This window comes from Panicum virgatum, chromosome 8K (genome assembly GCF_016808335.1).
Source record: "Panicum virgatum strain AP13 chromosome 8K, P.virgatum_v5, whole genome shotgun sequence".
In the NCBI taxonomy this organism is placed as follows: Eukaryota; Viridiplantae; Streptophyta; class Magnoliopsida; order Poales; family Poaceae; genus Panicum; species Panicum virgatum.
The window spans coordinates 17545360-17559542 of NC_053143.1; the positions used below are offsets into that span (position 1 = coordinate 17545360).

General features: G+C 41.8%; 1 protein-coding gene and 1 long non-coding RNA gene across 3 annotated transcripts; both read right to left on the reverse strand.

Annotated features, from left to right (window-relative positions):
- Positions 1–219: 219 nt before the first annotated feature.
- Positions 220–4437, reverse strand: LOC120644090 (uncharacterized protein At4g06598-like). The gene is made up of 5 exons (XM_039920643.1): positions 4234–4437; positions 3121–3818; positions 2292–2367; positions 2078–2204; positions 220–900 (listed from the first exon to the last, which is right to left on the reverse strand). Exons 2-5 carry the CDS (start codon positions 3795–3797, stop codon positions 710–712), a joined length of 1071 nt encoding a protein of 356 aa, XP_039776577.1. The 5' UTR covers positions 3798–3818; positions 4234–4437; the 3' UTR covers positions 220–709.
- A 6009-nt stretch (positions 4438–10446) lies between these two features.
- LOC120644091 lies at positions 10447–12651 on the reverse strand. Of its 2 annotated transcripts, XR_005663393.1 has the most exons (7): positions 12222–12651; positions 12082–12128; positions 11923–11989; positions 11736–11835; positions 11531–11632; positions 11054–11453; positions 10447–10710 (listed from the first exon to the last, which is right to left on the reverse strand). It is a non-coding gene; the product is annotated as an uncharacterized LOC120644091 (long non-coding RNA). The 2 variants fall into 2 exon arrangements; XR_005663392.1 differs by having other exon boundaries at positions 11054–11632; positions 12222–12650.
- Between the last annotated feature and the right edge of the window lie 1532 nt (positions 12652–14183).

Consider the following 14183-nt stretch of genomic DNA (forward strand, 5'->3'; position numbering starts at 1 on the left):
TCTTTAGTTTTCAAAATTTAAAACCTTACCTACAGGGGCACATGAATAGAAAACAAACATACAGCCTTGTCATGAATAGTATAAGACCAAACTTTAACAACGAACAGCACAATATTTAATTCCTTGATGAAAAACACTAAAGAAGATTGCGCAAATTGAAATGTTGACCCGTTGACAGAATTTTCCTAGGAGACTTGCAGCATCAAGGACAACCTGAACTGTGAAAACGCTAATACTTCATTTGTACTAGCTTATTGAATACTGATAAATAATAACACAACATACAGTTATCAGGGATGTGGCACATTTTCAAAGCACAACTTATCTGATGCTGACTAGTGCTCCACATTCCACTGATAAGGCAGAACTAATCCAAACATGGCTACAATGTATGAAGACAGCTCAGGAAACAAGAGGATAGTGACAGATTAGAACCCTAGCATGTGAAGTGGTACAATGATGCATGGAAAGCATCTAGCTAAAACGAAAACCCTAAACACCGCCGACTGGTCGAGCATCAACAATGGACGCAAGCTGAGGATGACCGCCAGGTGCATATCCAGAAAGAATAAAGATCAGATCCATAGCTATTAGCCTTTTCCGGTGTTATCACGCAATCCAAGCACACTTCTCCTTTCTTGATGGAGAGGACAACCACACAGTGGTGGCAATTGATATAGAACCCACAAGAACAGAAGGATGAAATGAATTAAGTACGAAGACGCCCAGAGAGAGCATCCCGGCCCGAGTTGGGGTCTTTGTGTTTCAGAGACAAGTTGGCAAACTGGGCATCAAGGTCTCTGCTGTTACTGCGAACAAGAGCAGGAGCCTGTTGCTGTTGCTGTTGCTGATATAGTGATCTGAGACGACCAATTTCCCGCTCAAACATCTCCTGTTGAACTGCAAAATTGAGAAAGAATGTTCAGAAAAAAAAATTCTTATCAGAATAAAAATCCGTTGCTCACATCTAGTATCAACAAAGCAATGCACTGCTGAAATGAAAATCAATGAAACAAAGATGCTTAGTTTCAGATTAGGTTAAATTTCTAAGATGCCATTTACTATTTGACTGTAAAGCGGATATAACGAGTCAACAACCATATTGAAGGCCTTATGAAACACAACCACTGACATGTTGATTATGTATTTGACTGGCCACATGATGGACGGTTAAAAAGAAATATGCATGGATAATCAGATATATGAAACAGTTGCTCATTTCGGAAAGCAATATGCATGGATATATGAAACAATTACTCATTTGGCTTTAAAGTATACACTGTGGCCTATGACCTTAAGTTCAGCATGTATATTGGGCTATTCAGTGGTCACACAGAAGTTGTATGTGGTTGTGTGTTGTAAGGGTTCTTGTCCCTTTTTCTTCTTAATACAAAGATATGCAACTCTTCTCCATGTTAGAGAAAAAAATAGCTGTTATTGATTCTACCATGCTTCTCCAACTACAATTCATTGCACATCTTTGTAAAGGCTGGAAACTGGATTAGCCAAGTTTAGATTGGCTAGGTAGTAGGTAGTTCGGTTTTCTAGCTTTTAGATACAGGTTCCCTGGGGCTTTTGAATTAATCATAAAAAGGAGTGGTATGTCAACTAAATTTAATACAAGTTAGAAACCAATATATTCTCAAAACAGCTCAGCCGAGGGTTCAGCCATAGATGCATAGACATCATACATCTTACTGGAAAAACTATTCAATGCTAAGGCCTCACTTTGGGGTTGGGAGAGATGTCTGCATGTCATTGCTATTTTTTTCTTTTGGATGCTTTAGTTGATAAGATATCGTTCCCAAAAAAAATATCCTCTTTGTAGATGCTTATTAAGAATTGATGTGACATGTGCTCTTAACCATCATAGGATGCAACATGGGAATAAACCAGAAAAAAAAATGGAGCCACTATCCAGTTAACTGAAGAATTTTATTTGACATGTCTCAAGCTAGCATGCATATCTTGTCACATTATTGATATCTCAGCAAAACTTAATATAATTACTGAAATGATTTGGGTGGAGAGCAAATTCAAAGATAAGAAAAAATAAATTGTAAGGGAGAATACTCACAGCGTTTAATTAGTTGCTCCTGTGCTAGACTCTCCAGTCTTTGCTTCAAAGCTTTATTTTCCAGGTCAAGCATAATATTCTGCTGGGTTAGAAACTCCATTTCAGCAGACACTTCTACCCCTTCTGACTGCATAATCAAACATTGATTTCTTTATGTGGCATATAACACCAAATTTTATAAGAGAAATGAAATCCATTCACGCATTAAGCTCACCTGTAATGCCTGAACTCTACCCTCCAGCTCTGCAATATACTGAAGCTTCCGGACACGGGACCTCTGAGCATATTGCCTGCAACCAATTGAAAAGTACACTTCAATGCATAAAAAGCACACAATCATTGTAATCTCTATTCTCCACAAATAGGGTTGATTGAACTGCATGAAGTCCTAATTTAAATATTAAATTGTATGATTCCAGATTTAAATTGACATGTCTATATTACAATATCTTTGCTTTCAGCCAGTTTAAATAAAATTTGCAACCATTTTTGCTAGCAATATAACTGACAAGTGAGGAGACATGTTAATCCAAGACTTCTCAAGTTGCAAACTGGAAAGCCTCGATAGCCAGTTTCTCAATTATGTTACCATGGGTAAATTCAAATATATTGTCCATTGACCATGCATGTTCGGAAACCACAGGTCACAGCGTGTGCACATCGCAATCTGTAGGCCTGCTCAATACCACTTGTTCATTAAGTTACAACACATATGTGGTCATCGAAACATATGAAATGAATATGCAGTTCACACTATATGCCCACAGTAATTCAATGCCCTATGCCATACAGAACAAATTTCAACAAAAACACTGCTAACGTCCTCATGATTGATGAAGTCTATTCTCAAGGTGAAAAACACCAAATAACATAACTGCGGTATTCTTAGTGTGTGCTATAGGGTGATCCTTTTGTATTTGTGCTTAATGTTATGGTGAAAAGCCTAGTTCTTTTCAGATTATCATAGTGATATTGTGACTATTATAGCAATATTGTGCAAGTGTGAAACCATAAAATTCACATTGAGCAGTAATCAAACTCACTGTTTAGCCCGCTTGTTGTCCGCCTCTGACTGTGCATGCTTCGGCAGCACACCCTCCTTCGCCCCAACCTTTTGATCATGACCAGCATCATCAGTTGTTCTCTTGTCCATGCCATGGTTATGATCCCTTAATGTGTTCAGTGGTCCATGATGCCCCCCAACCTTGTCTTTTGTCGGTATCGGCAGGCCGCCACCATGCCGGAAACCAGCCAGATTCGGCAATCCTTGCTCCCATGGCCGGCCATGTGCCCTCCCAAACGAACCTGGCTTGGCATAGTACTCCTGAACACCAGCCCATGGCACAGGCTGCCCACCTCCTCCCCCCATCCCCTCGAAGCCATTGGCGTAAGCACCGGCGCCAGCAGCAGCTCCGTCAAACAGCGCAAACGAGTCGCTTGACGACCTGCGGTGGCCGGCCCGGCCGTGCTGCCGCGCCGCTGGCGTCTCCGGCTCGTTGAGCAGGTCATCGAGCCACGAAGGAGGCTGCTCCTCGATGAAGCTCTCGGACGAAGTGCGCTGGTGGTGCCCGTGGCCGTGCCGGGGGTGGGCGGCGGCGCCCTGCGGCCGGGCGATCGGGCTGCGGTCGGCGTACGGCGACGGCGCCCCTGCCGCCGCCGTCGGGAACGGGCTGCGCGGCGGCAGCAGCGCTTGCTTCTGGAGCTTCGCGTTCGCCATCATCGTGCGCTCCGACCGACCAAACTGCGAGGGAAACACAGGGCACAGCTCATATCTCAAACTCGACGCCAAGATTCGAGCCAATTCGACGGCGAACCACCGCGAGCTTGCTTCCAATCCAGGAAGGCGGATTGGAACGGAAGTTCAGCGGCAAACTACCTACAGATCTCAGCAAACACGAGCGCAAAAACAGTCAAGTAGCCGGCTCAAATTCTCGTCAAAGATTCGATTTTTCCGAGCGCAAGCATCAAATCGCAGAAAGAAAGCGGTCAAGATCCACCAGAGAACGAGCTGGAACACGCAAGCTGGACGAAGAAGAGCAGCACGAGAAGCAAATCGAAACTGAACCGCACGACAAACTGGAGCGGATCAAGAACAGGACCAGACCCGGCCGAAATTAAGCGAGAGAAACAACCCAAAACCCACGAAAAACACTCACCAAATCGGCGGCTGTTCTTCCAATCACCCCCTCCTCGAGCTGGTTGTCAAGCAATTCGGACTTTTCGGCGGAGTGTTCAAGAGAGGAGAAGAGGGGGGAGGGGATGAGAAGGAGGGGGGAAGAATGGAGAGAAATCGTATAGTGGTGGGGTGGAGAAGAAAATCAATAAATATTGCGCTTCTTTTTTCGGGGTGGATCGTGTTTGGGGAAGGAAATGTCGGGGGATCATTGATTTAAGGCAAATATGAGCCGTCGGATTTGACGATCGGACGGTGCGTGGTGCTGATACGGATATTCTGTGCTGCGGGATGCTGGTGGTCCCTACCAGAGGCCAGATAAAAGCTATGGTTACCTAGAGGCGTCCACATGAAAAACTGCACGCCTGCTCTAGCTGAAAAAACGTTACAATGGCACTACCTACCAAGAAGTACATGCTGGACCTCATAGTATTATTTTTTAAAAAGGGTATATGTAAGCTTCATTTATGAAACAGGTTTTTGTCGATGGATAGGTCCCGTACTAGTTTGAAACTTTGGGTACGAAAAATCATCACAAGAATTTCTTATATACTTGTTAACATATAGTCTATGATGTCAACTAACTATTCCAAAAAAAATTCTACACAAAGTACAGCCATCATAGAGAGGGGGAAGTTATATTTCGTTAACAATTTATCTTAAATAGTTAGGGAAAATTCATATGGGTTAAGTGGGCAAGTTTGAATACTAAAAATGGACTTTATGCTTTTCCAAACTACAAATAGGAACTATTATTACTAGTATGATTCATTAGTGTGTAAAGAATTAACGAGCTCTACCGTTAAATGATAATTGTGAGGGTGGAAAGTCAATGGACACTTTTCGCCGACACAACGGATTATTTCCTAACTTCATGCTATGTAGAGCATCTCAATACCACTTTCATTGATTATTCACAAAATTGTTTTACAACTCCTCAATATCTTATGGGGAGTAGTTACAATTCTCCAATATCTCATTCCAATACAACTAACATATTAGAAGATGAGAAACTTTTTTTTACAGTCACACCAGAGGGAGAGCATCTCCCCACTGGGGCGACGAGAAACTTTCTCTTCATTTGGAGAGAGTTGGAGTGAAATATGGGATAAATTAATAATTATTAGAAAAGAGAAGGTATTGGGAACTAATGAAGCATATCTTTTTCTAATAATAGAAAAAATGGACTACTGGAGATGCTTTTACGGTGGTTCTAAGGCCAGTCTCAGTGGGAGTTTCATGGACATAGATATCTAGACTGGAAACTTGGTAACCGTACCAGATAAGTTTCATGGTGATGAAACTCTCATCACATCTCATGAAACTCCATCCTTCTCTCTCACTGTCACGTCAGCAAAATTGATGATATTTAATATCATAAAACTCTCCATTAAACTCCGACTGAGACTTGCCACAGATATCTAGACTGGAACTAGGTAACCGTGCCAAATGAGTTTCGTGGTGATGAAACTCTCCTCACATTCCATGAAACTCCATCCTTCTCTTTTCTTGTCATGTCAGCAAAAATTGGTGATATTTAATGTCATAAAACTCTCTATAAAATCTCATTGAGACTGACCTAAGCTCAACGCCCTATATCTACTCGGTAGTAGTTGGCATAAATGAGCCGTTTTTTATCACTCTTTTTTTGAACTGGCAGAGCCGTTGTTGGTACATGTAACGAAGCAAATAAATGTGTCCTTGTTTATGCAGCCCATATTGGGGTAGTGGGGCAGCCTGTGAGTGAGCAACCAGAAAACGGCCAGTGCCAACAGCAAGACAGCTCAGGGATCCCAGCTGCGACCACAACATGATTCGGTGGTGCCCTGCTGTTTTTTAGTTCCGTGACATGATAATATCTTTATTTATTCTGCCTGATCTTGTTTTCTCTCCCCTTGTTCCCTTTGGTCCTTGTTCTGTATCCTAGAGATCATCCCATTGGCCTCATTGCGAGAAAGCCCAAAAAGCAGCTCACGTTGGCTGCAAAAGAGAGAACACAGCTCACTAGAAAAATGGCAACATGATTGGTGATGTGCAAGGATTTTTTGCGATTTGTTTATGTTTTGCGATAATTTTAACAAACAGACACACGCTAAAGGTTATTTCGAACGAGAAAATGGACAACAAGCAGGAAAATTTGCTCGTTGCAGTCCACTTGTACGTATGTATGTATATATAAGCGTGTGTTTCATCTGAGCCATGTAAAATGTCTCGAGATGTGCAGAGGTTATGATGAGTAAATCCTGTGATAGTAATGTATTTTAGTTGGCCATGCATATAAGAAGAGAAATTCTCTTGTAGTGTAGTGGTTTCGAGAGGACGATCACAATATGCTTCAAACACAGTCCGTAAGGACAAATATTTTAATCAACCAAACTCAATCATTATAGAGGTGGTCCATATAGTGGTGTAAAGTAAAAGGTACACATAAACTTATAGGTTGTCTATAAAAAAATAAAATATCATTTATCTCTGGCATTCCTCTCCTACTTGTTTTTACACTAACCGTTGTCGATTTTGCAATATCTATAGCCTGCTGTAAATAGAACCCACTGCTAAGGATAGTGTTGCCCTCAAGTATCTAAATAAACCCCTACCAATTTCTAAAGAGCTTGGAGAAAGACCGAAGCTCTCGACCTACTTTATTACTATAAACTCTTTTAATTAATAATGAAAAACACCATTGCAAGATATCTCTAGTTTATAATATACTACCTCCGTTCCAAATTGTAGTTCGTTTGACTTTTTTGACCTTAAGTTTGACGACTCGTCTTATTCAAAAAATTTGTACAAACATTTCCAAATTAAATCATTCTTGAAGATCTTGTATTGATAAAGCAACCCACAATAAAAAAAGTGATAGTTTGCACAAATTTTTGAATAAGACGAGTGGTCAAATTTGGGGTTAAAAAAATCAAACGAGCTACAATTTGAAACGGAGAGAGTATCACACATTTTACAAAATTATTATTAACATTATAGTATGATAATCAATATATTTATACGGCTTCATCCATAGCAACGCACGGACATGTTTGCTAGTAAATTACACAACACGAGATGTTGTAACTAGAGAAGAAGAAAATGTAAATCTTACTATATTTTACTTGTAATTCAACACTTTATAGTAATTTGTTCTCCTCCCAATAATTGTTTCATTAGTTGCACGGTTGCACCTCAAACACCATTAATATGTAGGGTGGCTGAGGCTATAATCAAACGCACTCTTTCTATGTGCTTGCTCATGGCCCCAACTAATCAAGGAGGCTTTTGTCTAAAAAACTAATCAAGGAGGCAATAACTGTAGTGTTTCAGTGTAATGATGATGAAAACTGAAAAGAAAGCCCTCATATTTATTTGTTTTCCTATACTTTCCTGCATGCAGTTTTGTTAAATGGCAGAATTGTAGTCATTGCAGTCATGCTTCTTTCTCAAAGGGAAATATTATCATTGATGATCAAAATTGGCACATTGGAACTTCCAAATGAAATCAGAAATGTTCGACTGAATATAATTAAGGGCTAGTGTATCAATTTGGCTAAAGTCCCGCTAAACATCAAACATTCCCGTGCCATACCTCGTTTTTTCGCGAATGCACTACATATTTATCCATCTACCTTATTTTGTTATGCTCTGCTGGATAATTAATGCTCAAATTTGTTACCGACAACATCTCAAATTTAATCTGTGCTCTCTGCTACTGATTGATGCCATAGTCCTCTAACAAATCTACAGAGATTTTGCATAGGATGCGTCATCTTATCATTTGCTGGTTGCTCAGCTCACTCTTTACACATGAAAAGAGCAGTGGATTAGGTTAGGTCCCACTTCTGATTTCTTCAAGTCATCAAAGTGTCAGCTCAGATTGAGCAGCAAGCCCTATCTAATAAGCCTTGGTGTTTTGCTTTCCATTGTAACTAACATAGACAGATTCCACGGTGGGCCACAACAGAAATCACAATGATTCTTCAATATTCAAGCATGTTTTTTACGCAGCAAGGAATAAGCAAATGTAGACATTATTATTTATATAAAATATGTAAAAAATGAGTTCTTAAATCCGTTATTGGGTTAAAAAGAAGAAGAAGAAACAGTAAACAGAATGTATTAATATCACAAATAATTATCGGATCACACACAAATATACCATGCAATTGAGTGGACGGGGTATTTTGTCATGAATTTAGCTATTTTGATTTGCGCATAACTTGCATACTTTACCCTTGTACAAGAACATTATTTAAGGTGTAGATGCCACTAAGGAGCATTAGCTCATTTTATCATAGAAAATGTCCAGCTAGTTAATACAATTAATAGTGGAATGTATAACCATTAATTCGAGTTCGACTTCGGTCAAAATAAGGTTCCAAATGTGAACATGACTTTGTTGCTAGCTTGAAATAACTAAATTAAATGGAATTTCGTAGTTGAATCAGACAATTTAAACAAATTTACAAGCTCCATCTATCCAACAATGGGAAATTAGCTATTATTGGCCATATTATTTCATATCCGGCCTACATAGAGAAACAAAGTCCACAACATTCCATGGTGGAACAGGTCCACCTACAAGCAGCGATGCATGCAGTATATAGTGCATGATGATGAGACGATGGATAACCCATATTGCAACCATTGTGGTTGTGGAATGCCCTTTTCAGGACGGTTGGTTTGGAGCACTCAAGTTTGGCGGCAGGTCTTTATTCCAACACGCGATTGCGATGCCGTTTTCAGCCCACAACACAGCCAGCTCTTTGTTTCTTGGACTCGCATGCCCTCTCCTTGGGAACTTCACACCAAGTGCGCAAGCTATTTGTATTCTAGTTGTTGCCGTTTGCACGGTATCAATCGCACATGTTGACTTCTTTTACTGGAAGCTCCATTTTTTCTGTTCTCTACAGAAAGATGTTTATGAAGAGTTGTGTGGATTGTTCTCCAATATTAACTTGTCAGTTTATTCACCGATTTTCGCGTTTATAAGTGATAATGCAACTAGGAAAAATGGAAAATAGATGTGGACCATATATTTTAGGAGAGGTATTCTTAATCGAAAAGCAATAATACCTGCTGCATATTTCTAGATTTATCCCAGCCATATATACAAGCTTTTGCCGTTAAATTGAAAAAGGCTGGGTTTTTTATGACTAATTGAAAGAAGTATATAGTAATGCCCCCCAGACATTGAGATCGACTTGGTGCATAAATTAAAACTGACCTCTATGAACTAATTAGTAGAATTACTTGTACCGCTGTACAATTCCAGAAACTACCTCATTGATCACCCTTTTCACAATACTAGTGGTTATGCACATGCCCAGGCACGTGTTTGAATCTAATTCTATATTAACTCTATGGAGATATATAATATACTTCATGGTGTAAGAGTTTTGCCAAGTCGACAGATCAAGAATATCAAGAATGTATATCACATATTGGTCAGCACCTAAAGGACAGAAGCAGAAGCAATTGTATTAATTCAATAGCTAGACCAAATAAAGTCTAGGAAAGAGAGAATTCTATTCCTACATACAATGTTCTTTATGCAACTTCAAGCGTTGCAAATCGAGGGGGATGTATACAGAAATATCAAATCCCTAATTGCCATAAACTTGACCACGAAGGGCCATCTGGATGGTCATCATTTTTTGAACCATTCTGGATGGTCATCATGAGTCCAAAACATCCCTATATACAATGTTCTTGAGGACCGAGCTGGGGCTCGGTTGGATTGCCCAGCTGGGGCTGAGGCAGCCCACCCGTGTTCGGCGCCGACCAGCACCGAGTGCCTCACCTTCTTCTTAAATGATGCGCTAGTGCTCCTAACTGATTTAAAAAAAATACAATGTTCTTGGTTAGCTTGCCAGTAGGATCTATAGCAATGTTTCTTGGTTAGCTTGCCAGTAGGATCTATAGCAATGTTTCTCTTTGCCAAAACCCATGTCTCACGGGACACACCTCTTGACAATGCCACATACAATTGCCCAAGGAAGAAAACAGGCTCAGGAAGGTAGATGACAACATGAGGTATTGTTTGCCCCTGTGCCTTATAGTGGGGATGCACATGCCACGGACACGTGTTTAAAGAAAAATTATTTAAAAGTAATTGGATTGTATCATATGACTACTAAAATTAATAAATATTTATTAATTTCATAGCAATCGAACCTAATCTAATATAAACTAATAAACGAACCAATATAGCAATGTAGAATGAGAATTTCGCAAGTGGAGTTTGCATGGTACACATAATCCAAGTAAAAGAAAATCATTATATTTCAGCAGGTTTACACTATATATTTGACTACTGTCCTCACACGGATGAAGTCTCCTAGCTAAAGTTTTCTTTGCTACAAATATAGCACTCATAATGACAAGCTCTACTTTAGTTTCAGGAATGATAGCCACCACCATTAGCCCTTTCTCATCCAACACCTCAAACATCTTCCCCCTCGTCAAGGCCCTATCACAAATACAATGAGATCAGTAAAACATCCGATAATTAGAACTTAGAAGCTGAACAACTGATTCAGATATTCGAGGTTATTGAATCAAGTAGTAGTAGCTGCAAGTCACAAGCTCCTCGGGCAAGCAACAAGCTGACATACACATGAAGTTATTTTCAATTCGACATTACAGGAGAAGTAGCATTTATCCATGAAAATGAGCAATATTTCCTAAGAATAAGCACACAGACAAAGAGAATGGCGAGCATCCATTTACAGTGAGAATGCATGCATGTCAGGTCACCCTACATGATAAGCTGACACAGGGCATTATATAAATATTGGAACAAGATGACTCACCATGGTGTTAAATAGGACGATAGTGATTGTGCTGGTGATCGTTAACGCATTGCCGTGAAGCTGAGTGTGTCCTTGCAGTTCCAAGAGGAAGAGTTAAACTTGGAGAAGAAAAAAACTTATGAGATACTTCAAGAGGAACTGGTGTGAAGTTGGCCAAGGCAAAGAAAACAAACCTTATTGTAAGAAAGTGCAATGGACACGGCACCTCTCATCAGCCCGGCCCACCATATTACGATTTGTTAAAAAATTCAGTTAAGATTATCCTATTGAAAAAGTAATTTCAACAGAAAGTGTTGTCTCCAAGTTATTTTTCCTAAGAATAAGCACACAAAGTCTAGCAGCTCTTCCAACCAGAACTAATCCTAGCAAAATTGAGCTTATGCAAATGGATTTCCCAGGGCTGCAAATCGGAAACAACAAATCTGAGTACTCATAAACAGAAAAGGTATTTATAAGTAAGATGTGCATTTAACTGACCTGTAACTGGCAAACTCCCACTTTTCGATATCAAGCGCAACCATACCAACATACAGGAAAAGAAAAATCTCCGCAATGAAGGACAAAGTTGCAAAGGCATGCCTGAGTAGATAAGAAAAGTCAGGAAAAAATCGATTGGTATTTTTTTCATTTAAACTTCTATGAACCTTTGTAGAGGGAAAATTAATGGAGTCGGTATAATTACTTGGTTTAACTCTTCAGCTATCTGTCACATTATGCTAGGTGTAATGTGACATCACAATACCACAGAAGAACACAGTGAGACTGCCGCTCAAGTCTAGCAACTGCCAAGACCAAAGAAGAGCAAGTTAACGTAAAGGGAATAGTACTGCAATACTAAAAATACAATTATTGTTTAGTCAGAGGTGCACCTCAGCCAGCATATATGAGATATAAGCCATGAGCATCATAAGGGCAACCTCACGGTCAGTGGAGTGCCTGAAATCGACCATCAAACAACCAATTTAATCTAAAGTGTTATATCATTGATCTTCTTTTTATCAGCAAAAGGTTTTATTAGGTGAATGGACCTCCTGATGTAGAATTTCTTTATTATGTAAGCACTGAGCAATCCAGCCTGCCAATAGAATATTAAATGTTAATTTGATCTATTAGTAATCTCATGGAATTAGTGAACATAAAAGTAGATGATGCTTAAGAATCAACTTACAAACACTCCAAGGAAGGTGCTGAGCGTCCGCGGCGGGGAGGAGGCGCTGGAAGTCGGGGTAGGGGCCAGGCGGTGGGGAGGAAGGGGATCTCGCGCCATGACCTGGAGTGTTGCGACGTTGGAGGGAAGCCGTAGAATCCGCCGCCGGCGCCGACGCCCGCGACCGACGCGGCGTGCCCCTATCCCTTGGGTAGCGAGCGCCCGCCTTCCGCGGCGTCTGCCTTTCATGGCCGGGGGCGAGGCTTTCCTCCTCCTCGGCCTCCACGCTCCCCTCCTCTCCTCGCCATGGCTGCTCGTGATGCATCCTGTGTCCGGCGTGCGGTGATTGTGGAAGAAAAAAAAAGGAAAGCGCTAATCAAGCGCTAGTTGCCCCGATCCTGGACGAAGAAAAAGAAAGCGCGGACGGGTGGGCACAGGCGGGCGGGTACGAGGAGTTGCGGTGAAAAAAAAACAGCTCATTACGGCAGAAACAATTTTCTTGATGGTGTTTTTCCCTCCCACCAAATCCTGTCAAACACCTAGTCCTTCCATGTGGGCCTTCAAAAGGAGATTTGTGAGAGGTATGGCTAGGTTAATGTAGGTGAGAAAGGTGCTCAATTCTTTCATCCTTTATAATATAGATATTTATAGTATAGATATAATCAAGCATGTGTACTGTTCACAACATATTATACCATCCAAACACCGCCTTACATGTGGACCTCCACCATATTAGGCAGCCATGATTTATAGGAAAATATAAATATCAATATGATATGAGTGTTCATTATGTTTCTTCAAAGAAAAAAAAAATAATTTGAGTCAATGCATTATTCCATTATACGTAATGTATAGCAGCAATGCTCAATTTACGCTCAAGCAAAAAAAAAAGGTAAATTGCTCTCCAAGTCCCCAAACTTGCTATGAAGTTTTACCTAGATCCCTAAACTCTCAAATCGTCCATTTGGATCCCTAAACTGTGTTAAGCGCTTCATCCGAGGTCTTAAACGTACAAAGCAAGCTTTTGACGTCGACGTGATGGCACAAATTTATAAAGGAACCCCTCTAATTTCTATTATCTTTAACTCAATATCCTCTTTCCTCTAGTCGACTCCTATCTCTCTCCTCCTCCACTCGTTCCTCTGCTCGCCGCCGCAAGGGACATCCAGCGTCCTCGATCCTCCGCCACGTCCCTCCCGCTCACCTCCTCTCTTCCACTCGCTCCCTCCTATGCCACCTCCTCGTCTCCCGTCGCCCGCTAGCCCGCGTGGGGCCGTTCCCCATCCAGACTGACTTCTCGACCTCTATCATTGACGACCCAACGCCCCACAAGTCCACGGGCCCCAGCTCCTCGCAACAACAGCACCAAGCGCCGGCGACCGGCCTGGCCGAGCATGTCGGCGTCCCCCATGCAGGTCGGCGCCGAGGCGGCCAACCCGCTCACCGCCTTCCTCTCCTCCATCATCCCATAGCTAGCTCCGTGCTTTGGGACCACTGCCTGTGTAGGCCGCGGCCACTGCGCGATGGTTGTGCGGGCTACCACTGCCGTGCAGGCCGCTGGCACTGCGTAGGCTGCCGCCGCGCAACCTTGCAGGGTGTCGTGCCTTGTCCGCTCTGATTGGCGGATCCAGCAGCGAAGGGCACTTGAGGATGGAGGCCGAAGGGAGGAAAGGGGCAGCCGGCCTAGCAATCACGGCAGCGGGTGATATGGGAGCAGTGCTCACCGTGGGCGGATCCCTAGAAAGACCCTCCATCGTGGCCACTAACAGCAGCAGCACCACCAACGCGAGTTTCGCCATGGCCGGCGAGTTAGGGCGCTCAACGGAATGCAGGCGGAGAAGAGGAAAGGGAGAGTGAGAAAGCGATTGGAGAGGAAGGGGGGGGAGAGTAGCAAATTGGAGAAGATAAGACTATGAGTGGTGATTTTTATAAATTTTTGTCAGCATGTGGCAGCACGAGGCATGCCACGTCGGCAATAGAAGC